General features: G+C 38.7%; 1 protein-coding gene across 1 annotated transcript; it reads left to right on the plus strand.

The window, feature by feature from the left end:
* Positions 1-153: 153 nt before the first annotated feature.
* On the plus strand, positions 154-21,624 carry LOC139724623 (activating signal cointegrator 1 complex subunit 3-like). The gene is made up of 15 exons (XM_071635759.1): positions 154-161; positions 230-502; positions 2,575-2,686; positions 4,523-4,648; positions 5,433-5,633; positions 6,329-6,469; positions 7,390-7,554; positions 9,712-9,969; positions 12,269-12,400; positions 13,908-14,096; positions 15,032-15,256; positions 16,613-16,732; positions 16,880-17,131; positions 20,300-20,485; positions 21,334-21,624. The coding sequence occupies exons 1-15, from the start codon at positions 154-156 to the stop codon at positions 21,622-21,624; spliced, it is 2,679 nt and encodes an 892-aa protein (XP_071491860.1).
* Positions 21,625-23,240: the final 1,616 nt, after the last annotated feature.

A 23,240-nucleotide genomic window follows, 5' to 3' on the forward strand; every position in this document is an offset into this window, starting at 1 on the left:
GGCCAGAGCTAGATTCTCTCAAACTCAGTGACACGACGGAACTTTCTGGTGCTCAACTTGAGGCGAGATTTCTGCCAATAATAGATATTAAGCTGCCTGATGTAATTGAAGTGGGACTGGGCGCGTTATACCGCGACACGACACCAAATCGATATGCTGCGGTACGTCCTCGACGGTGTCACGGTGCATCATTCGAACGCTCGCCACCCGCTGACGATGACCCGAAAAGTGACAGCAGCGACACCGAGGATGATAGCGACGACGACACAATTTCCTCCAGCGACGTCGATGATGTTAGTGACGACGACGGCGCAACTTTCTCCAGTGACGTCGACGAAGACGTGTTTGACACCACCAAATCAACTCACCGAGCTGCAGCTGATCAAGATGATGATGATGATGATGATGATGTCGATGAGGAAAGCCCCAAAGTGGAAGAACCTGTGGGTGGAAAGGACGGCGATGGAGTGGAATTCGATCATCAGATTCTTGCTGGTATCAGGTAATAGCATGCCATCCAGTTTTGATAAATGTCAAGTAAATAATGAGGAAAAATGAAACAAAATAGATAGAAATCCACAAAAGTTTTGCTTAATGCAAGCAATACACTATACCACCCCCTCACACACATCCACAATGAACATAGATGATTTTTGAAGTATTTACTATATAGTATATGTCTCCCTCCCTTATGTTTACGGGTTGTCCGTCCCCCCCCCCCCCTTCTTTCTGACCGGTCCGTAATCAATTTTGTTCTACGATCTCTTCTAGTAATAGTTTCATACATCATCACGTTTAAACTTGGGGCATATTTGCACAATTATGAGGTGACGAAGCTGTACGTACTTATCAACTTGTGGGCACACATGCTCAAGGTCAAAATTCAAGGGGCAAGGTCAAATTCTCAAATTTTGCTCTTTAGTCGAGTATTTCCGCAATGCCAGAAGGTTTTTTCATGATGCTTAGTGTGCACATGCACAAAAATTCTCTAGAGAAAGATCTGGACAACCGAGTTAAAGGTAAAATGTCAAGTATAAAATAATGCTGAAATTTATCGCTTTCTCCATATCCCGGTAATATTGGCTCATAGTTTCTTCATGAACTCTAAACATTTACATGTAATTGTATTGCCTGAAAATGAGTCTCTTGGATTGTTTGGGGTCATGGGGTCAAATGTCAACGGTAAAAAAAAGTCAGATTAAAAGGCTAAAATGTTACTATCTTATGCTTACATAACTGTTTGTTCGTACTGTGGCGATGTTGCACGCATGCTATATGCATACGTTGCCTGTGTAATAATTTCAGGCATCGATTTTGGGTCTGACAGTCTGAAGTCAAGTGTGCTTTAGACAACATACGTGTCACTGTATTTTGCGTAGTTTCAAAATGGTTCAATTGCTGTCATAAACACTGATATGTATACACATTACAAGATGGTGATTACTTGGAAGAAGTTGTGGGCCACCGGGTCAAGGGTCAAGGGTGAGATTTTAAGCGAAAATGTTGAAATCTTACTAATTCATAGATCTAAGTGCTTCAAGGTTCCTTCATTCCTGCAATTAAATAATTTATCATGACAATTTAAATCTCTGGTGCACTATTGTGTCAGAAAGTCACAAGTAGGGACAGTGACCCAATAAGCCAGTTCGGGGTTTCAGTTTGAGCATGAGCAGAAAAAAAAAAGTCATTTGTACCGAGTGACAGGTTGGTTTTTAATATGACTGAGATGAGCATTTATAATGCTATGATCATTCATGTAATCCTTATAAATGATGCCTGCCTGTACATCCACCTGACAGCAAGCCTGGTATTTGGCAATGTTAACAGAAAAAGTTTGTTAATACAATGAAATGGATGCTTCCCAAAGTGTTGATTGATGAACCATTCTGGTCACTTCATCTACACAGGTTCATTCTTTGTTAGAATACGAGTTCCATAAATTGCTATGTTGGGCAATCTGCTGCATTATGTCGCTTTGAATTGAGTGAAATGCCTAACCAACCAACTGAGAAAAATGAAAGGTCATTTGTACCCATGTGCACATGAGCTATCTCCGAACTGGCTTATTTGACCTTTCACCTTGATTTTGATTCCCATTGGCAGCATGATTGATAAGAAAGCAAAACAACAACAAAAACCTATGTGGCATACATTCCCTCCTCTATAACATTTATAGGGATACCGTAAGATAATAATAAAAGGTATTGTTTACCATTTGCAGTTGAAACAAAATCCAAGCTTCAGTGCTTCAAAATAGTTTAAAAATGTGAGTTAGAGATAGAAACAACAAATGTTAAATTGTATTCATTATAACCAATGTCAAATACACTAAGTAGTTGAATATGAAAAATGTGAACCATAGTTTTAATAAGATGGTTTCTAGACTAAACCATCTATTTATGGTTTAGTGAGAAAAATAGTGATATCTCCTTATATTCTAGGCTTTATTGCAAAATTCTTATTATGGTGGGATGTTTTGTGATACAACTGACCTACACAGCATGCAATCACTTCTCCCAATGGGAAACAGTACTTTTTAAACTCATCCAAATTGATTATTTCTCCCTTCGATAGGAAACCAATTCACCAGACATCCAGAAGAAGACAAAGAGAGATCATCTACCCAAACATAAATGACAGCATGGCCGATGAAAAATGCGCCACTTTCGTTGTTGCCGAAACGCCTGTAAGAATCGGAGATTTTATTGCGAGTTTCTGGATCACTTACATGATCACATCATCACTATATAAAGAGTCGCATTACCTCGGTGAAAATCATTATTGCTGCTTCTAATACAACAGTGATCGACGTGTTTTTCTATTCTATAACCATTCTATTACCATATCACTTTACTTCTAACTTCTTCTTCATCTACAAGTGCTTCTACTTCAGTTATACACTCTAGAGTGTAACTGTTGTTGATTTATACTCTTATCCTACTACTGTTGCCTTGCACAGTTGCCGCTATATGCAAATCAACCTCAATGTAGCACATATACACAGGTTATATCTGTGAGTCGGTAAAAGCTTTTCCGACATAATCTTTGTCACACTAAAATCAGTATAATTATGTAATATACCTTTCCCCCTGAGCGAGATAATTATTAAAGATAAGGTAAACGAAGTCGTTTGTATTTTCGAACCTGTTTTTAAAGGTTGGGTGAGGAATTATTTAATTGTCCCTCTATAATAGGCAAATACTGCAACTTTTAAATGTATGATAACTGTGTCTGTCCCCTATACGATTGTTTCACTATACGCACCTCTGTGTAAAATTAATGCGAAAGCAATAAACGATGTCATATGGATGGATTCATGTGTCATGGTATGATAATGTTGGAGATATAATGAAATGGCAGTGATAATGCAGTCAATCCTGTCTACAGCGGCCATCCAAGGGAGACGAACAAATGGGCCTTTATAGACAAGTGGCCGCTATAGACAGGGTCTTGAACATGGCTTTTCACTCAGGGGATTTGTTATCATTATTATTATTATCATTATTATTATTATTATTATTATTATTATTATTATCATTATTTCATCATCATCATCATATCTGCTTTATTTCATATCTGCATCACCGTATCTGCTTTAAAAACAATAACCACTACAGGACCTAAATTTTGGAATGAGTTGGATAGAGAAATAATCCAATCTCAGTCTCTTTATTCATTTAAGCATAAACTTAAACTACTTTTTCTGAATTCATATCTCTAGCTATTCTTCAATCCTCCTCGACATTCTCTGTTCATACTTCACATTACTGACATTATCGATTATGTAACATGTGCATCGCTCGTGATTTCTGTATTATCTCCTGAACTTCCTTTGTACACATTTGGTATCTCTGCTATTGTACACTGCATCTGACTTGTACCTCGCTCGGGTGATCACGCAACTCTCAAGAAGTCTTGTGCCGCGGACATTGTTTTCTTTGTTTGTTTGTTTTTTTCTTTTTACTTTTTGGCGTTTATATTTCTCCAATTCACAAATTGTCATTCCTTTAATTAATTACATATACCAAGTAAGAAATAATCTCACATCCGCATCTGGGAATCTACACCCTACAAGCAATGCTTCTATGTAGATTCCTCATATTTCACATGTTTTATTGTCTTCTAAGCTGTACTTGACAATTCATCCAGGCTTTTGTATTGTGATGTTTATGTTTTATGTATTTGTTGAAATGTGGAATATGGAACAATAAAAAACAAAAAACAAACAAAATCATCATCATCATTATTATCATTATTATTATCGTTTATTCATTTTTGGTGGCCGCATACGGCAGGTGCCCGCTAAGGCAAGTTTGACTGTAATAAGAGTGAATAATGCACGCTGCCAAATCTTACACTTCTTACACCATCAACGTAGTCGTTAATTGCTATGGGGGTACAATTTGACGCTAGTGAGTGGCTGGGGAGGGGGGGGGGGATAGTGGGCAAGTTCAAGGGTCCCCCCCCCCCCCCCAGTGTAATTTCCAAAAGTGTTTTCATCAGATTATCATTTACTTCACAGATCGACTTACCGGAGAAATGCATTCACTTCGACGAACCTTCGTACGAGGAGGTCGTCATGCCACCGCCGGAGTCTGTTCTCGCCGCAGAGGAGCAGGATTTGGTTCCGATCACAGAGTTGGATGAGGTATAGATCCTGCATGACTGCAATCACATGCAATGTGAAAATAGATTGATCATTATATTTTATCAATCATGTAAGACACCTTGAATGATTCCCTTCCATGTAAAGATTAAGTTTAGATAAATGATATAATACTATATAAAATTTAGATTAATAATATAATAACTACACCGCATGTCCCCCTCAAAAAAAAAAATACAACGGTACCCTCTGCAACGATAACTTTAAAAACATTGAATCAATCCACATATAATTTCAGGGTGTGAAAGTATACTTATTTCCCACATCGTACAGAAAATTCGATTCGATTTGCTTCACGGTGGTCAAAGAGAAATGAGGAATTTTACAGAGCATGTCAGGAGTCCCTTCCCTCCACGTTCAGTCTTTTGTGTTCACACACCAGTTCTAAGAGCATCCAAATTTTGTCGTAAACTTGGAAGAATCAGACTCATGACATGCTTTATCACGACGATTCACATTTCTCTGTGACCACTTAACCGACTTGAATGGAATTTTCTGCAGAATATAGCTAAGATGTTATATTTTAAGACCCTGAGAAATAGCATTTAAACAATTTAATCATATTAGAAGTCATCAACACGAAAATCCTGTTGTAATGTGTTTGGGACATAGCTGCATAATGAATCTTACGATTTACGAGGATTTCCGTGGCTTAGTGCAACGAAATTCTGTGTAGGCTTACAGTCAGTATTTCATGGTCTTCAGACGCATGTTGGTAGCTTTCTCTACTAACACTGATTCTGCCACGTCACATTAAACCCCAAAGGTCAGTCGGTTAGCCTTTGCTGGGAGAGAAACACTGAATCTCATTCAGACTATCGCGTTCGACGCCGCCTACAACACCGACGAGAATCTGCTGATCTGCGCCCCCACGGGAGCGGGGAAGACGAACATCGCCATGCTGGCGGTCCTGCACGAAGTCAGGAAGCACATCTGTGACGGTGTGGTCAAAACGGATGAATTCAAGGTGCGTGGCCTTTTAACCCGTTGAGGACGAGTCCTGAGTATATTCCGACAAATGTCTATTGAAAATGCGTTTTGTAACAAAATCAGCCCATCCTCAACGGGTTAATTAAGCTGATACATGAATTATTCATTAGCAAAGATTATTCATTCATTCATCTCTGGATTTAGTTATCCATTATCTATTCATCTATCTGTGGATACACTTCTTTTTTACTTGCTTTCGTTTATTCAAGGAATAGTGTCTAGCGTCGAAGAAATGCATTCCTTCAGTTTCCCTTTCGTGTTCTACAAGCATACACAAAGACACAATCATATAGATTTAAAAGCAAACTTAGAAATAAAATCAAACTTAAGCCAGGCTGACACTTTCTGTGGCACGCATTGGCACGACTCGAGTCGTGCCAGTGCGCAAACTAGTCGTAAACTGGCGTGAAGTGTGCGTAGACCCGTCGTGACCTGCGTGCCATGTCGGAACGAGAATTTTGCAATGTTCAAAATTTTGGTCACGATTTGCCACGACAAAATCGTGGCCAAAAGTCGTGCAAGTGTCAGCCTGGCTTTAGAATCAAACCTCAAAGCCGCGAATTTGGCGAGGAGCAAAGATTTGCGATTTTAAAATCTTTCTATTATAAGCATAAAGTATACATAAATTATATTTGCTGCATTTCCCCCCAATTTTTCCGTTGAATAATTCAGATCATATACGTGGCACCACTGAAAGCACTGGCAGCTGAGATGGTCGAGACATTCGGTTCCCGCCTCAAGCCGCTGGGCATCACCGTGCGGGAGTTGACGGGGGACACACAGCTCTCAGTCACGGAGACCAGGGAGGCACAGGTTAGTGGTTTTGTTTAAAGAATGACAGGTGTATCTTGTAGACATTTACAGGATATATGACGAGTAACAGAATGACATCCTGAACCTCTTCTTCGACCCCTTTTCCAGCAATTTGCATACGACATGCTAATACAATGAACCCGTTGATAGTTATAGGTTGCGTTAGTTAGGTTAGGTTACGTCTTATCTGTGGTGATGATTATTATGCAACACTCACAAAGTATAGTACGGGTTCTACTATGAAGGATGTATTGAGAATTTATTGATGCTTATACGTGCAGCTAATGGGCCTAACTTTTTGTTTAAAAAATACATTTATTTGCGTTTACCTAGAATCCTCAGATTATTGTTAAATGCTGCACTGTATTATCTTGCGTTATGATAGAAACGAAAACTACAAAGTATCAAAAACCCTACACCGAGCCTCTCCCAAAGTATACGATTTATCATACCCAGAACCTTACATCAGCATTTACGATCATATCTACATCTTGGAACTTAATTCACATCATCCAGAATCGTTTAGTCTGTTGCATTTATATCAATGTGTTACCATGTGATATGTCTTGACTTTGACTGAATAGGAAATACGATTACTGTCAAAGAGCCAAAGGAACATATACGTTTACGGCGGCGATAATGCGTGCAGTAGAACTCGTCTACCACTCATGTCTACATGATTGTAATCTCTCAATGCGCGTTCGTAGCAAAGGTACATCACACCATTGCCATAGCAAACATGAATTAGTGTCAAGAATTACTGTCTACGACCTTTTGGGTTGACTGCATTATACACTAATTGTCCTACTAACCTGCAAACATTACACATGTAAACTAAGATCTTAATACAACACCCAAAACCCTCTGGATTGCTTAATTGCGTATTACACGAATTCACAGCCAACTTACAATCTTTATAGATGCTCGTCGTCACTCCCGAGAAATGGGACGGCATCACTCGGAAGAGCACGGGCGATGCCGCTCTCATCCATCTGGTGAACCTCTTCATCATCGATGAGGTCCATCTCCTGCACGAAGACAGGGGAGCCGTCATCGAATGCCTGGTCGCACGAACTCTGAGACAGGTAGGATATAAGCTCATTTGAGGCATGGTATTAGGCAATAATTAGCTATCACCAACCTTGCATGAGTCCATTTTCCGGCAAAGCGTGGGAAGACACGGCCTGCAAAATACAGTGCACTCCCGTTAAAACGAACACGGATATAACGGAATTCCGGTTACAACGAATTAAAATTCAGGCCCCAACATTATCACCTGTATGTGTTTTTATTGTTTATTTGTTTTCGATATAAAGAAAGAAAACTGCCGGTCCAGAGGACTTCGTTATAAGGGGAGTTATGTAGTACTTCTTTCATAAATTCGTCATAAATCTAAATATAATTGATGAATACTCTTATGCCTTTCCTTTTTTTTACGTTCTGCCATTTTCTTTCCTTCCTCAATTTTTCTCTCATCAACCACAGGGCAACCATAAAAAAAAACTACAAAAATAAAATGATTACCAGTAGCACTTGTTCTTAAAAGCTGTGATGCACTGAACTTGCTAATTAAACATAACAAGAAATAGTTACCCGCGTATCCTTTCAAGACAATTGCTAAGGAGTTTAAATTCATGTTGGCATACGTGTGTTGCAAGGTATGTATCAGTGCACAACAATAGAGACTTGACCTCAAGGACCCTTCCAGTCGATGAATGAAAAAAAGGCCCAACTATACCGTATTATAAAGATAGAAAGGGACGTGCAATGCAAATGAGTAATGGATCATAAAGGTGTTACTCTCTTCTTTCAATGATGATCTTATCCGGCGAATTTTCTTAGTGTTTGATGTAATATACTATATAATATATATATATATATATATATATATATGCCTATATATATATATTATATATATATGAAGAGCCTCAACCAAAAGGCCCTAAATCCATTGATGAATACTGGATTTACCTCCTTTTGGAACAAGTTCTTCATATAAGATATATTATATATATATATACATACAGTATGTCCCAAAAAAAACTACAACGGGGCCCTCTGCAATGATATCTTCAAAAATAGTGAATTAATTTAAATACAAATTCAGGGTATGAAACTACAACTGTATAACTCATTGCCGACATGTTACAGAAAGCGCCATTCGATTTGCTTCAGTGGTCTAAGAGAAATGAGGAATTTTGTATAGAGGACATGGAGGATGTCGGGAATCTCTTCTGTCCAAATTCTGTCTACACTGTATTATTCACACACAAGAGCATTGAATTGCTAAAATTGGAAGAATCAGACTCATGACATGCTTTACAACAATCCACATTTCTCTGTGACCGCCTAACCAAATTGAATGGGGTTTTCTGCAAAATAAAGCTAAAATGTTATGTTTTAAGACCCTGAAGTAGCATTTACAAGAATTAATCATTATGGGTGTTATCAATGCGAAAATCTGATTGTAATTTTTTGGGGACATACTGCAGTAAGTCGCCCCAAAAATTACAAAGATTTTCGAAGTGACAACACCCAATAATCAAACTGTCTAAGTGCTACTGCAGGGTCTTGAAATATAACATCTTAGCTCAATTTTGCAGAAAACCCCATTCAATTTGGTTAAGCGGTCACAGGGAAATGTGGATTGTTGTAAAGCATGTCATGAGTCTGATTCTTCCAATTTTAGCAATTCAATGCTCGTGTGTGTGAATAATAGACAGAATTTGGACGGAAGAGATTCCCGACATCCGTTACAAAATTCCTCATTTCTCTTTGCCCACTGAAGCAAATCGAATTGGGTTTTCTGTAAGATGTGGGCAATGAGTTATAGTATCATACCTTGAATTTGTAGTTAGATTGATTCACTATTTTAAAGATATCATTGCGGAGGGCCCTGTTGTAATTTCTTTTTGGGACCTATGATATATATAAGAACGAAGAACTAGTAATGCATTATTTTGCCAATAAAGAAAGAGTTTATTAGCCTCGAATTTTCCGTGGCCTCCACCTTCGAGGCTAATAAACTCATTCTTTATTGGCAAAATAACACATTATACTTGTTCTTGATTCTTCGTTATATTTAAGCCAATAAGACGTGAATTTTCAACATATATATATATATATATATATATATATATATATATATATGATATCATATCTTACACACACACACACACACACATATATATATATATATATATATATATATATATATATATATGATATTTATTAAAATCGAGGTCGAGGCCTATCATAACAGCATCCGCATCGTTGGGCTGTCGGCTACTCTGCCAAACTACAAGGACGTCGCCAAGTTTCTCCACGTCGATCTCGACAAGGGGCTTTTCTTCTTCGATGCCCGATTCCGCCCAGTACCACTCCGGCAGTCACTGATCGGCGTGAAGGAATCTGCTATTCTCCCACGCGAGATGGAGAGACTACAAAAGGATAATATATGCTACGAGAGGGTGAAGAAGCTGCTAAAGGGAGACCATCAGGTCGGTTAACCCATGCAGTGACAATGAGTTAATGGTGCACAAATTTCAATTTCAATTTCAATCTAGTTTTACTCTCTAAAAAAAAATCGAGTGAAAATATTCACTCTTAAAAGAGTGAATACAAAAAAGAGTGGATTTAGAGTGAAATTGGAGTGAATTTTGAGTGAAAATGTTCACTATCACTCGTTTTAGAGTGACCTCAGGGATCACTCCAAAATCTTCGAGTGATCCTTGAGGTCACTCCAAAATGAGTGAAATTGAACATTTTCACTCAAAATTCACTCCAATTTCACTCTAAATCCACTCTTTTTAGTATTCACGCTTTTAAGAGTGAATATTTTCACTCAATTTTTTTTAGAGAGTACATTTCTCACAAATAGCGCACAAAAATGTATGATTATGCCATACGAAAATTATACAAAAGAGAAATTAGATGAAACTTCGCCGGAATGAACAAAAGTTTGTCTTGGTACAAATACAAGGTCTGTATACATCAGAGTTGAGCTATTGTCATAATGCGAGAAATATGATGGGGCCTGCGTAAAAGCAAGCTTGTACAGTCTTAGGTCCCGTGGTAAATCAGATTAGGGGAATTATGAAATACAGATATTATGTTTAGACCATACTATGACTGGGGGAACCGATTAAAATAAATCAAAAAACCCGATCAAATAAATGTTACTAAATAAAATACAGTAAGGCCATATGCTGCAACACTGCTACCAATAAGGACATTGGGAGAACAACGACCGAGATTGTAAAGGTTGTAATGGGTTTGAAGGTATAAATAATGGCGTTACAGTAAGGCATAAATAGGCCTACAAAGGTGGGATAATAAGAATAATAAATGTTCGTTGAAATTGGTCAAGGAAGAAAACACGATGATGTTTTGCCTAGTTTCGTGGAAGAACTCGCAGATAGCTCAGCTTCTATCACACTGAAATTCTCCATTCTAATGAAATGTTCGAGTCCGATGACCAATTTTGGTCGTTTTATTTGAATAGTGCCATTTTTATGCTGGGCATGCGACTGTATAAACTCCTCTCATGCTAATATCACGCAAGAACCATTCTTGTCAGTACACTGATATTAATATTGGAACTGAAAGGCATAACTTACAATTTGCAGATGACACAAAAACCCAGCATTAGTGCTTCAAAATAGTTCAAAAATGTGAGTTAGGGATAGAAACAACTATAATGTAAAAATTTGAATCAGTATAATCGAAGTCAAGTATTGTTAAATAGGGAAAAATATGAAAATTAGTTATAATAAAAATGTTTCCGGGCTCAACCGTCTACAGTAATGGTTTATTGAGAAAAACTGTGATATCTTCATATATTTTAGGCTTTATTGCGAAAATTTTATATGGCAGGATCTAGGATGTTTGTGATACAGCTGACCTACACATTATGTATCAAATGTGATATCTTGAACATTTTTTTTTTAAATCACTGTTCCCGAAAGTACACAGGACCTTTAAAGGGGGTGTACAGTTCTGGTTGAGGTGAGGATTTAGCTTTTAATGTTTTGCGATATATTCAGAACCACTCTATGAGATGTCAAAGAGCATGCAATTCTAAGGGGTATCAAAAGTATATTTGATGAAAATCGGTTTTGGAATGGCCGCTGAGATATCCCAAAACAAGGTGAAACAAAGAGATCCTTATAAAAGGCGTGGCCTGTCGCCTTTTATTATTATCACTTTTTAAGATATCTCAGCCATTTGAAAACCGATTTTCATCAAATGAATGTTGAATCCTTCTTAAAATTACACGCTGTATCATATTTCATAAGAGGTTTCTCATTATCTCACTTAGGAATGTTATAAACCTGAATCCTCACCTCAACCAGTACTGTACAGTCCCTTTAAAGGACCATTGTGTATTGTTGCCATTTTCGTGCTTTCACTGAACTGGCATACACCATGTTTGTTTCGAAAATATGACCTTGTCAGGTTTTTTTTTTTTTTTTCAATGTAAGCTACAGACTGATTCCAGGTGCTATTTGCTTGTTTGTTAATTATTCTTTATGCCGAGTCAAAGTGCTGTTATTCATCAAAAATATGAATAATGTAAAACTTCATATTGAGACTGAGAATTGTATTCACATTGATTGTTAAATAAAGTTGCTTCAACGTCTTGTCCGAGTTTATCACCTAATGGGAAGATTCATTCATTAACGTCCTGTCCGATTAATTGCAGGTGAGAGGCAATACACTTACCATGAACATGGTGAATGTTCAAAGATTTTAGTTGATATTCTAACATTTGTTTATTCATTTGTTGTTGTTTTTCAGGTGCTAATTTTCGTGTTTTCGCGAAATGGCACTCGTGACACCGCGAAGGAAATGCTGACAAGACTTGGAAGCAGGTCAAAAACGTTGTTTTCTACACAGTCACACGCATCATACCACAAAGCAATGAAAGAGGTTGGTATGATACATAAATATAACTATGAATATATATATAAGAAAAGATGAGGAAGTAGGGTAGTTATGCAATCCAGTCCAACAGTGCTATTTATTCAGACCAAATTTTTGACGAATGCATACGTCTTCCTCAGGGTCGACAGTGACAATTATGAAAACAAAAAGATGACTCTATTCTCTATATCATAATAGATTTGTGGTAGCCATAGTTATCATTATATAATATATATATATATATATATATATATATATATATATATATATATATATTTCTCATTCAAACACATGTACATAATTTACACACATGTATATAACATTAAAGATTTGTATACATTTTTTGGCATAAAATATATTCATTCATATTGTTTAAAACTAATATAAAGTTATTACTGATACGATATGTATATATATATAGTATATATATATATACTGTATATATATATGTATATTTGTATATACGCATACTACACTTAACACGATACTAATCAATATATAATTTTATACAGATTAAGATTTTCTCGAATTCTATGAGGTTTATATGTATTTCCAGACATTGATATTGATGGTATATTGCTGTATATTTCTAGTATGTCTATCACGTCTGTGTATCTAGATGTTTATAGCTCTGTAAGTATGCATTCTATGTATGTACTGATGTAATGTGTATGGAAGCAAACAAAACAAATATCCATATATCGACAATAAAATAGAATAGAAATGTATTGAATTGAATATCAAAGTGATCCACCCTGCACATCGGTGCTGCCACACAGATATGAGAATCAAAGAGATTTAAAATGAGGTTTTATCTAATTCATCTTTATTTAAACAGCTAGTGACTAAGAGAAACTGAAAACATTCTAATTTTCAGCGAATTGGAAGTGCTAGCTTATATTTTGAAAATGTACAGTGTTAACAAATCCCTAACGCTTCCCCATCAAGCACCTATAGCGATGGGGGTCAAAGTTATTTGAACATAGCATCTCTGAGAGTGGTTCAAGACGTTACTGATGTAGCAGCTTATTTCTGTCCGCAGACTCTGCATGGTTAAAAAACAACAACAACAACCCCCCCCCCAAAAAAAAAAAAAAAAAAAAAAAAAAAACCCAAACGAGCTTTTTCCTTGATAGGCCACAGAAGATTTTTGTTCTGAATCAAAAATTCACACAAACACACACAAACACACACGCACACACACACACAAGAAAGCAAAGACAGTTTACGCTCATAACATTCGGGTCAGAACTGAGCAAGAAAGGGTCCGTTCGGGTCACACTCCGTTCCGGGTCAGAAATGACAAGGACCAGGTCAGATATGACCCCATTCAGAGTCATGAACTGGGTCAGGGTGAGCCCATTCGGGGTCTTCATGACCAAATTCCAAATCATTTTTGACCCGGAACGAGGTGTGACCCCAACGGACCCGGTTCCGGGTCAGTTCTGACCCGGATCTTTTTTTAGAGTTTATAATTGATCAATCCGCCTGGTTCTTATTGAACGCCACACAGTTGGAGGAGTGCGATGACGTTCTCAAGGACTTGGTGCCCGAGGGGTTCGCCGTCCATCACGCCGGTATCTCGAGGCCGGGCCGCAACTTCGTAGAGAAGTACTTCGCTGCTGGACTGATCCGAGTTCTGTGCTGCACTACCACCTTGGCCTGGGGTGTGAACCTCCCTGCCCATGCCGTCATTATCAAGGTACACGGAGCTCAGAAACTCGGTGTATGATGACTGATGTATGGACAAAATGCTGTAAAGGATGATAATTGCTCTTTTAGTGTTGTTTCCCTCGCCCCATAGTGTTTCCATGGCAACGTTGCACCACCGCCAGAAATGTGTTCTCTCTTTCTTTAGGTGAACTGAGAGATCTCATGAAGCATAGTCTGATTTCCAGACCCTTTGCCAACTGGACTCCTTTTACAAAATCCGCCCTCCTCTGCGATGAAGTCGTCGCCTCTCCCGACACTCTGGCCGATTAGGCAAATCCACCTAAACCTTCTCCACTTTTCGACGTTGAGGGCGTCAATATCCTGTATAGCAAATAGGTCCTAATAGTAATAGCAGAGGGTCTGGAAGCCATACTTACTACATGAAGCAGGAAGGTGAGACACCGTCCTGCATGAAGCTGGCAGGATACGGGCGATTACTAAATTATGTGTATGTGTGTGTGTATGTGTGTGTGTGGGGGGGGGGAGGGGTAACTCATGACATTACAGCTGCAAAACAAGACAATTTACAAGTGGAGATTGTGTCACATTTCTTTAAAGTAAGCGGTAATACAAACTGCGATACAGTATAGGCAATCTATAATTATAATCTCAGGCGCAATACATTTTGGGCGGGAAAAAAAGGAACTACCAAGTGTCTGTGCAATTGGTAGAATGTCTAAAAACAAGATAGATAGATAGAACAGAACTAATTAATATACTAGTGGAAGGAATTAACAGATAAGGCTATAATAAGATTGTATAGAATAGGTTCCTTATGGAAGAGAGAAAGAGTAGGAGGGGGGGGGGGGTGGGGTTGAAGGACGGATTTCATAAGCGCCGGAATTGAACGTCTGGGAGTTAATATACAATGTAGATGACATTAAGTGATTTGGAATTCAAACTGTGGTCATGCCATACTTTTAGGGCACGCAGTATTTCAACGCGGAGAAGTCCCGCTATGAAGACGTCGGTATTTTGGACGTGCTTCAGATCTTCGGCAGAGCAGGTCGGCCTCAGTATGATACTTTCGGAGAAGGGTACATCATCACATCTCACTCTAAGCTGCCGCATTACCTTAAGCTCCTCATGACCCAAACTCCGATCGAGAGCCAGTTCGAGGAGAGACTGACAGATAATCTCAATGCTGAGGTAAATGTTTTTGGTGATGAGGCCAATGAAAGGTATCAGTATTGATTTGCACAATATCTTCAAGGAAAAGTCCATCTTCATAAACATTGTGTATTGAGTGAATGCAGCCGTATTAGTAGAACACTGCAGTGAGAGTTTGAGAAAAATCGGACAGTTCGTCCAAAAGTTATGAATTTTTGAAGTTTCTGCTCAGTCACTGCTGATCGAATGAGAAGACTACTGCAGCTTGTCATACTTGTGATTTCACAAGTGTGCAACGATGGAAAGAAAACATTCAAAATTCACCATATTTTCACTTTCTCGCATAATAAAGGAACGCTTGACTTGCCTCTTTCAGAAGGAAGGAGAATGATATCACCCTTATTATGTCAGTGACATAATGAAGAAATGTGCACTTCATTCAAAAAGTGAAGTTTTGTTTATTTATTTTCCTTATTATGGTTCCACGAATGTGACGTATCATACATTGTAGTACTCTTCTCATCCAGCAGTGACTGCGCAGATACTTTACAAATTCATAACCTTTGAATGGATTGTCCGAGTTTCCTCAAACTTTCATTTATGTGTTCTTCTAATATTGCTGCATTCTCTCAATCCTTGTGTATATGAAGGTGGACTTGTCCTTTAACGTACACTGATCAGAGGGAACGGTTTTGTTGTTTGTTTGTTTTTGTTGTTGTTGTTGTTGTTTTGGGGCTTTTTTAGGATGGGGCTGTGGGGTCAAAGGTTAATGGTACCCCCTCATCTTAGGAAGAAAGCTTATAAGGACGGAACTTCCCGGAAGTTATGAGTCTTGTTATTTCTTTAACTCACTTTTTCCTATTTTTTTTAAGATCCCAAATTGGGGGGGGGGGGGGGGGGGTCCACGGTCTCTAGATGGAATTTACCTTTATACAGAAAGGAATTAAGTGTGTCTATCTATCAAATGAACGATTATGCTTCTGTCGAATCCAATGTTTTCAAAATCTATGTGTGAATGCATTGTTGAGCAGAGAAATTAGGAAAATTTGTCGGTCTCACGCAAGTGTCAATGAAATCCCCAAACGGACCACCATGTGACAAAGTGACCATTGCGATTGTTATACAACAATACCACCCTGCAGATAGTAGGGAGGAATCATTCTTGTGCCTCATTTTCTACCTTGTATTCTCCTTTTATAAAGATGAAAATGCTTCTGAAACACCACACTGTTTCAACATTCCAAAAGCAATTCATTTTCGTTGAATACTCAATTTCATAACACTGTCCAAAATGCAATGAGCTAATACAAGCTCTGTCTCGCATAACTGCAAAAACTCCAAAGATAAGAGGCAAATTTTAGCGATCGTTTTGACGGTTATTTTCCTGTGTTACAGATTGTGCTTGGTACAGTGAGTAACACCGAGGAAGCTCTTCGCTGGCTAAAATACACATACCTCTACACCCGAATGAGACTCAACCCGGAGGGATACGATCTGTTATCATCCGACGTCGTGGTAAATATGAGTTACTGTATTTTGTGCGTAATTATCAAAACCTACATATTGCCTCAGCAGCTGAGTTTGATATCAAAAGATCCATAACTGAGTTGTAGAATGAATGTAGCTTGATTTCAGAGGCTTCATTTTTGGTTTTACTCAAAGGATGATCGAAGATTGGATGTTGTCCTCGAAGGTATGGTGGCCAGCTCAGCGACAGACTTACTAAAGTCCAGGATGGCGAGAGCCGGCGAGGTTAAGGGATCATTGGAGTACACGGAGATTGGGCGTATCGCGAGTCATTTCTACGTCTCCTGGCGAACCATTCGACTGTTCAACGATAGGATCCCGAAATTTCGCGACGAGGAAGACATATTCGACATGATCAGTAAGGCGCACGTGTTCAAATACGTCAAGGTGAGACTACACTGCAAAAGGTCCAGTGTTAGATTTATGAAATGCACCGAGATGGTGTTAACTTGTCGGTAGATTAAAACCTCCGGGTGTCATTTCAATATATTAATGTTTTTTAATAGTTTCGTATAGTTACTGTTCTTCTTGTTGATTTTGAACTTCAACAAGACGATCAAGAATTTTCCGATAAAGTAGGCCTACTTGATTTTTGAAAAATAGATATGAACGCATTTACACCACGGTATTAAATGCAAGTTGGTATGGTCTCCTATTTACACTGGGCGGGTGTTTTGTACCTTAAACATAAACATCAGCAGTATCGAATCAACATCATGCGCCGTGCCAAAAATATCAACAGCTATAGTGTCAAATTGACACCACGAAGTGCCAGGTGAACACTTTTAAACACCGTCACAACATGCTTTCTACACCTGTGGTGTGATCCTCTATTGACACTTGCTCGGTGTCATATCCAACACCTATGGTGTTAAATCTAACACCGATGTTTCTGCAGTGAAGGCGTGGGGTGACGTGGTTCCAAAACGGTCTGATTTGTGTCATTTTGTTATGGGTTTCTTGCCTCCTCCTTGAGAAACACTTTGATTGACTTTGCCATGTATAGCAAACCATTGTCAAAAGTATTGTGATGTAATCCTTATGACAGCCTTCAGAAATTATCTCATTTAATTAACGCCTCAATTTAAAAAAGTTTAGCACCTCGAAAGAGATTAGAGTGCCTATCCTCTACCATTTGATTTCGGTGGGGACTCAAAGTGAGATTTGCCTAATGTCTGTATTCTCCTTTTCCTTGGATGTAATACATGAGCAAGACCGGTGATGATGAGACCAGTTGCATTAAAAAAAAAAAAAAATTACACTCCAATTACATCTTTCCTCATTAGATTATTCATTGCAGCCATTGCAGCGGCAGCCCAATATTTTCCATTTTGTTTCCTTTGGGCATGTTGGGTATGTTTAGCTCAAACTTAAGGTCCTTCTCCCAATCAGACCTAGACTGACAAATATCAATAAATTTTATGCCCTTTCTCAGTTGGGATCGATCCCTCTACAAAAGTCATGTATTAAGATATAGGTGACAATTGATATCATTTGATCATACATGCCTCGGTTATACATTCGGAACTTAGGTGCGTTGTGGCATTGTCAATTGAAGCAATTGGGAAAATCTCATGCTTGCCTCGACACTGTCAATTGATTAAAAGCTTAACATATCAACAATAATTAAGAACAAATTAAGACACAAATCTGCTCTATGGAACCATGGGTCGATCCATCAATTTACTTGAATTGACCGTCGAGGAGTGTTTCTGTTCCCTTTTTCTGGTGATGATCTCATGATATCATCGGCAAATGTGTCACATTTATGGTTGTTGTCAAAGGGGACTTTCCTCTGAATGTGGGGAAACAAAGTCCTCCATGCGACTGGGATCTTTTCTATATAGTCAAAGGTTGACTTTCTCAAAATGCAGCAAATTGTTAGCGGACCATTTATTCAATCAACTCTTTCAACTTGTGCAACTCATGTGCCTCGAAATAAGTAGCCAATCACACAGTATTCTTACAATATATCAATCAATGAGATCTATTATACTGGTCTCAAAATTGTGGTCGTTTACAACAATAACATAGTCAAACTTGAGTACAGATATCCCATTCCACTTGATCTTGAGCTTGATTGCTCTGCTCAGTTGTTAACTCTAGAAGCTCCCGTGCTTGGTTGCTCTAGGCTGTCGACGATGCCCTGCCTGAAGTAGCGGGTCGTCTCCCCTATCTGGTCGTTGGCTTTCCAACTTCGGTCCTTGTCGGAACCCTGAACTGTGGTCCTCTCTGGCACCCTAAACTCGGTCCTTGCTGGAACCCTAAACACCCTGTTAATTTAATAACATGATACCTCCCTTATAATTTGTGGTCTTTGGTTATTCCTGATTCTATTCATATAACTTGAACAAAACACATTTATATTCCATGATATTACCACTGATTAGCCACACATAATTTCCATAATAATGTTTCACAATGCATCATTATCTTTCAATGTTGAGTAGGGGTGATTAATCAGCCCATTAAAATCTAAGCGTTGTTCTAGGTCTCTATTTCCTTCATAATGCAATTAGAATTCGGGTTGACATACAAACATCACACATACAATGCCATATCGGGAATTACATAGAAATTTACAAAGCACAAACAATTTCAATTAAATGATAGTGTACTTACAACAGTTGTTGGTGTTTAAACTCGAATCCTCCCAGATTCTCTGCTGGACGGTCAGGCTGCGTCCAAGCCGAAATGCAACAATCCCTGAATCACACTGATTCCAAATAACACTCTGCTACTCTCTAACTTCGCAATCTCGAAGTACTGTAGCCTGGCATCTGAATTTTGTACCTAGACATTGTATATTTATACATTTGTTGGACCATAGGTCTCCATGTAAAACAATTTAAGTGAGATGACTTCCGGGAAAGTTTTTAAAGAAGTCCTGCCCCTTTTCTTATTGGTTGACGTTTTCTGCCTGTCAAAACTTTCCCGAGTATCTAATTTTGCATTGGTCAAGCCTCCGCTTGACGTCATCACTTCCTGTCCACGGAAACCAAAATTCTTTGAAATGGTCCTGTTTTGACCTAGCTAGAAACTTGTGTTTGACGCCGTGAATGACGTCAACATTCCAGACAGTATGAGGCATACTACCAGGGATACCCTTTTCTTGTATTTTGACATCACATTTATAGGGTCTTCTCTTCCTACAAACATTTAAAATCACTGTCTTTTACTTTCATTGTGCATCGCAAAATCTCCATATTTGGCCATGTTGCTGCAGGCTTTTGTTTTTTAATGCTGCACTGCTTTTCTAGCCATTACAATAACATCATTTTCTTACATGATCTACAGGATGAACATTGATAAATTAAGACAAATTATTACGTGACAAATACAACACTTGTCATATCATGACATGTGTTGGATTTAGGTTTACATGCAATTTTTCACTTGTTGTAAGGTCAGGCAATCTACCCACATCCCCCATTTATTTTAGCAAACCCTCCAAATTTTCGAATCATTCTTGATGGAAAACCATGGTTGAGTAATCATGCACATGAAGTTGAAACAGAACTTTACAGCCCATTACTTACTGGCTTTATGCGGCAGGTTCGTAAGGAGGAGCAGAAAGAATCAGGGACTCTCAAGGAACGATATTGCGAGATCAATGTACCCAACTCACCACTGCCCATCAGCAAAGGACCCGCAAAGGTCAATATCCTTTTGCAGACTTACATCTCGCAGGTGAAACCAAAAAACTCTTCGCTGGTCTCCAGTTTGAACAACATCGCACAGGTAAGGGTGCTTATGCGTGGGTAGCTGTACTTATATGATAGGCCCGAATTCGTGAAGGTGGTACAATCTTTGTCCATGGTACTGGTTAAAGCCATGGACAAACGCATGGGGCGCCAAGTGTCCCATGGTCTTTTCGTTAACGAAATTGTCATTTCGTAGATGAAATGACTGATTTCGTAACTATAGGCCATGCGATAATCGGCGCCCCATACAAAACTATGGTCCTTGTACATGTTTGAACCATGGACAAAGATGGCACCACCTTCGTGAATTCGGACCAAAGTGATAGAGAGAAAACTGTTTTTTTTTATTCTGCAATCTGAATCTACCGGATATTGATCAAGGTGTTTATGCCGATGCATATCTTGCGATTCTTATTGTTTTTCCTCATATTCTGCTGCAATAACAGGCTCTTTCAAATTGGTCATGAATATTTACAGCTTGTGGCAATGCCATTATGACTACAGTTCGCTATGATCGAGTGTGTGTTCGTTTTATAACCCATCTTCAGGTCTATCCTTATAACTCTGTCGCAGCATTGTGCAATTTGGAACACAATATGTTGCCAAGACATAAACATAATTGACCTCATTTATTGAATCTCCTGCACTTAGTAAAAAAAAAAAGAGAAAAAAATGATTTGCCGAAAGCGAGAGTCTACCGTATATTTAAGGGTATAAGAGGAACCAAGACTATGAATTAGGATGTGTGCATTGTTGTGAAGCGATAGACTTTGTGTGTGTGTGTGTGTGTGTGTGTGTGTGTGTGTGTGTGTGTGTGTTTAATGTACTACTTCTCAACTCGCTTGAAGTTAATACATGGGGTACCCAACTCCATCCCTACCGTAGAATGCAGTTCGCCTCATGCGGGCGCTCTTTGAGTTGGCCGTGAATGCAGGACGTCCGCACATGGCTGATGAAGTTCTGAAGTATACAAAGGCCGCGGATCAGAAAATATGGCCCAAGGAGAACCCTCTTACACAACTTGAGTCCTGGGAGTGCACCCTAGTCGTTGCCTCTGCTCCATCGGAACAGTCCCTTGGCGCCGAAGAATTGAGGGAGATGAGTGACCTGGCAATAGGTTCGTGGTTTGCCTTGACATTCAGCTGTCAACGATGCAGTATAATCATTTGTCATTGATATAGTTCTCAAGTTCAAGTTCAAGTTCAAGTTTGTGAAACATTTATTTTCCATCTTTTTCATGTGGGAAATCACATGCATGAAATTATTGTACAGGAAGGCAGAACCTCAAAAAAGCAGAGCTTGTGGTGAGCTGCCTTACAAAATACATTACATCACAAACACAAACACAAAAAACAACAAAAACATAATAATAGTTTCCATGGCAATATTGAAATGAGATATTCCTCAAAGGGAGATATTGTAGTCTAACAGAGTCTCACCAAAACATATTTCACCTCAAATGGGAACACTATGCAGCGTGTGGATTATTTATGTTCTATTATTATGCATGAGAAGAATATGCTGAACACGTATCTCCGCGTATCATATTTTTTTTCTATTTTGTCATTGGTTCTATTACAGTACGTAAGCGATCAGAGTCTTTTTCGGAAAATTGCATTTAATGCTAATTGTACGAATGCACGTTTTCCATTTTATTACTGTTACATCATTATAAGCACATAACGCACCAGGCGCAAACACCCACACCCACACAGACACACACACACATACGCGCTAGTGAAGTGCCAGAATATCTAGATCGTTTGTAAAATATACACTGGAGATTAGTTTATATGATATCAGACTGTTTTCCCACACTTTTTTTATGCGTTTTATCCTCGTTTCATATGCATCAGGTAATTTGGTGTACGGACACACTAAGGACAAGAGTGTGCTAGACAAGATCCAATTTGGTCTTCGCGTCAAAGAGGTAGCGCGCCAACTACCGCTCGTTAACCTAAGCGTCTCACTCCAGCCGTTGGATCAATCTGTGCTACGGATTTGCCTGAAGGTGACGCCAGATTTCACTTGGGGGAAATGTAGTCACGTGTACGGCTCGGAACGATGGTGGATTTGGGTGGAAGATCGCGCTATGGATAAACTTCACCACTACGAATACTTCAATATCACTAAGAGACAGGTAACATAAACTCTGTATATTCACTGATCGGGGATGTAATTTCATACCACTGTGTCACACATTGCAAGTGTAACATTATGTCTTGGTGAGCTCAGTGCCAATACATATACAGTAAAACCTGTCTATAATAGCGGACACCCAAGGAAGAAGGAAAAAGTGGCCGTTGTAGACAGGTGGTCACTATAGACAAGGTTGTTGAACGTGGCTTTTCTAGGGGATGAGTTAAGTGGCCGTCTATACAGCAGGTGGCCGCTATAGACAGATGGTCACTATGACATGTTTGACTGTACTCCATAATCAATCTGTGATGACTTTTTCAATTCAAATCATTTATTTTCATACTTCTCATTCATGAATATTAGATCACAAATAATAGAACAAGTTCTTTTACCGTGTCAACAATGTGCGAAAACAAAACAATATACGTGGTAATAACACAGCAAATATAGTGATAACTGGTCGAAATCGAAATAGGGTTGAACAACTTCTACTGTTCTCAAGCTAATTTTTATTCCATCAAGTCAATAGCATGTCTTCTTTTTTGGTCGAGAGGGGCATGATGGGTAAAAACATTTTGTCCAATGACGTAAGCACTGGACGGGAATCGAACTCGGGTCCTCCGATTGGGAGTCGGGAGTCTTATCCACTATGC

The sequence above is a fragment of the Diadema antillarum genome, unplaced genomic scaffold, assembly GCF_040938485.1.
Source record: "Diadema antillarum isolate AM-2024a unplaced genomic scaffold, OU_Dant_1.0 scf00000015, whole genome shotgun sequence".
Taxonomy (NCBI): Eukaryota; Metazoa; Echinodermata; class Echinoidea; order Diadematoida; family Diadematidae; genus Diadema; species Diadema antillarum.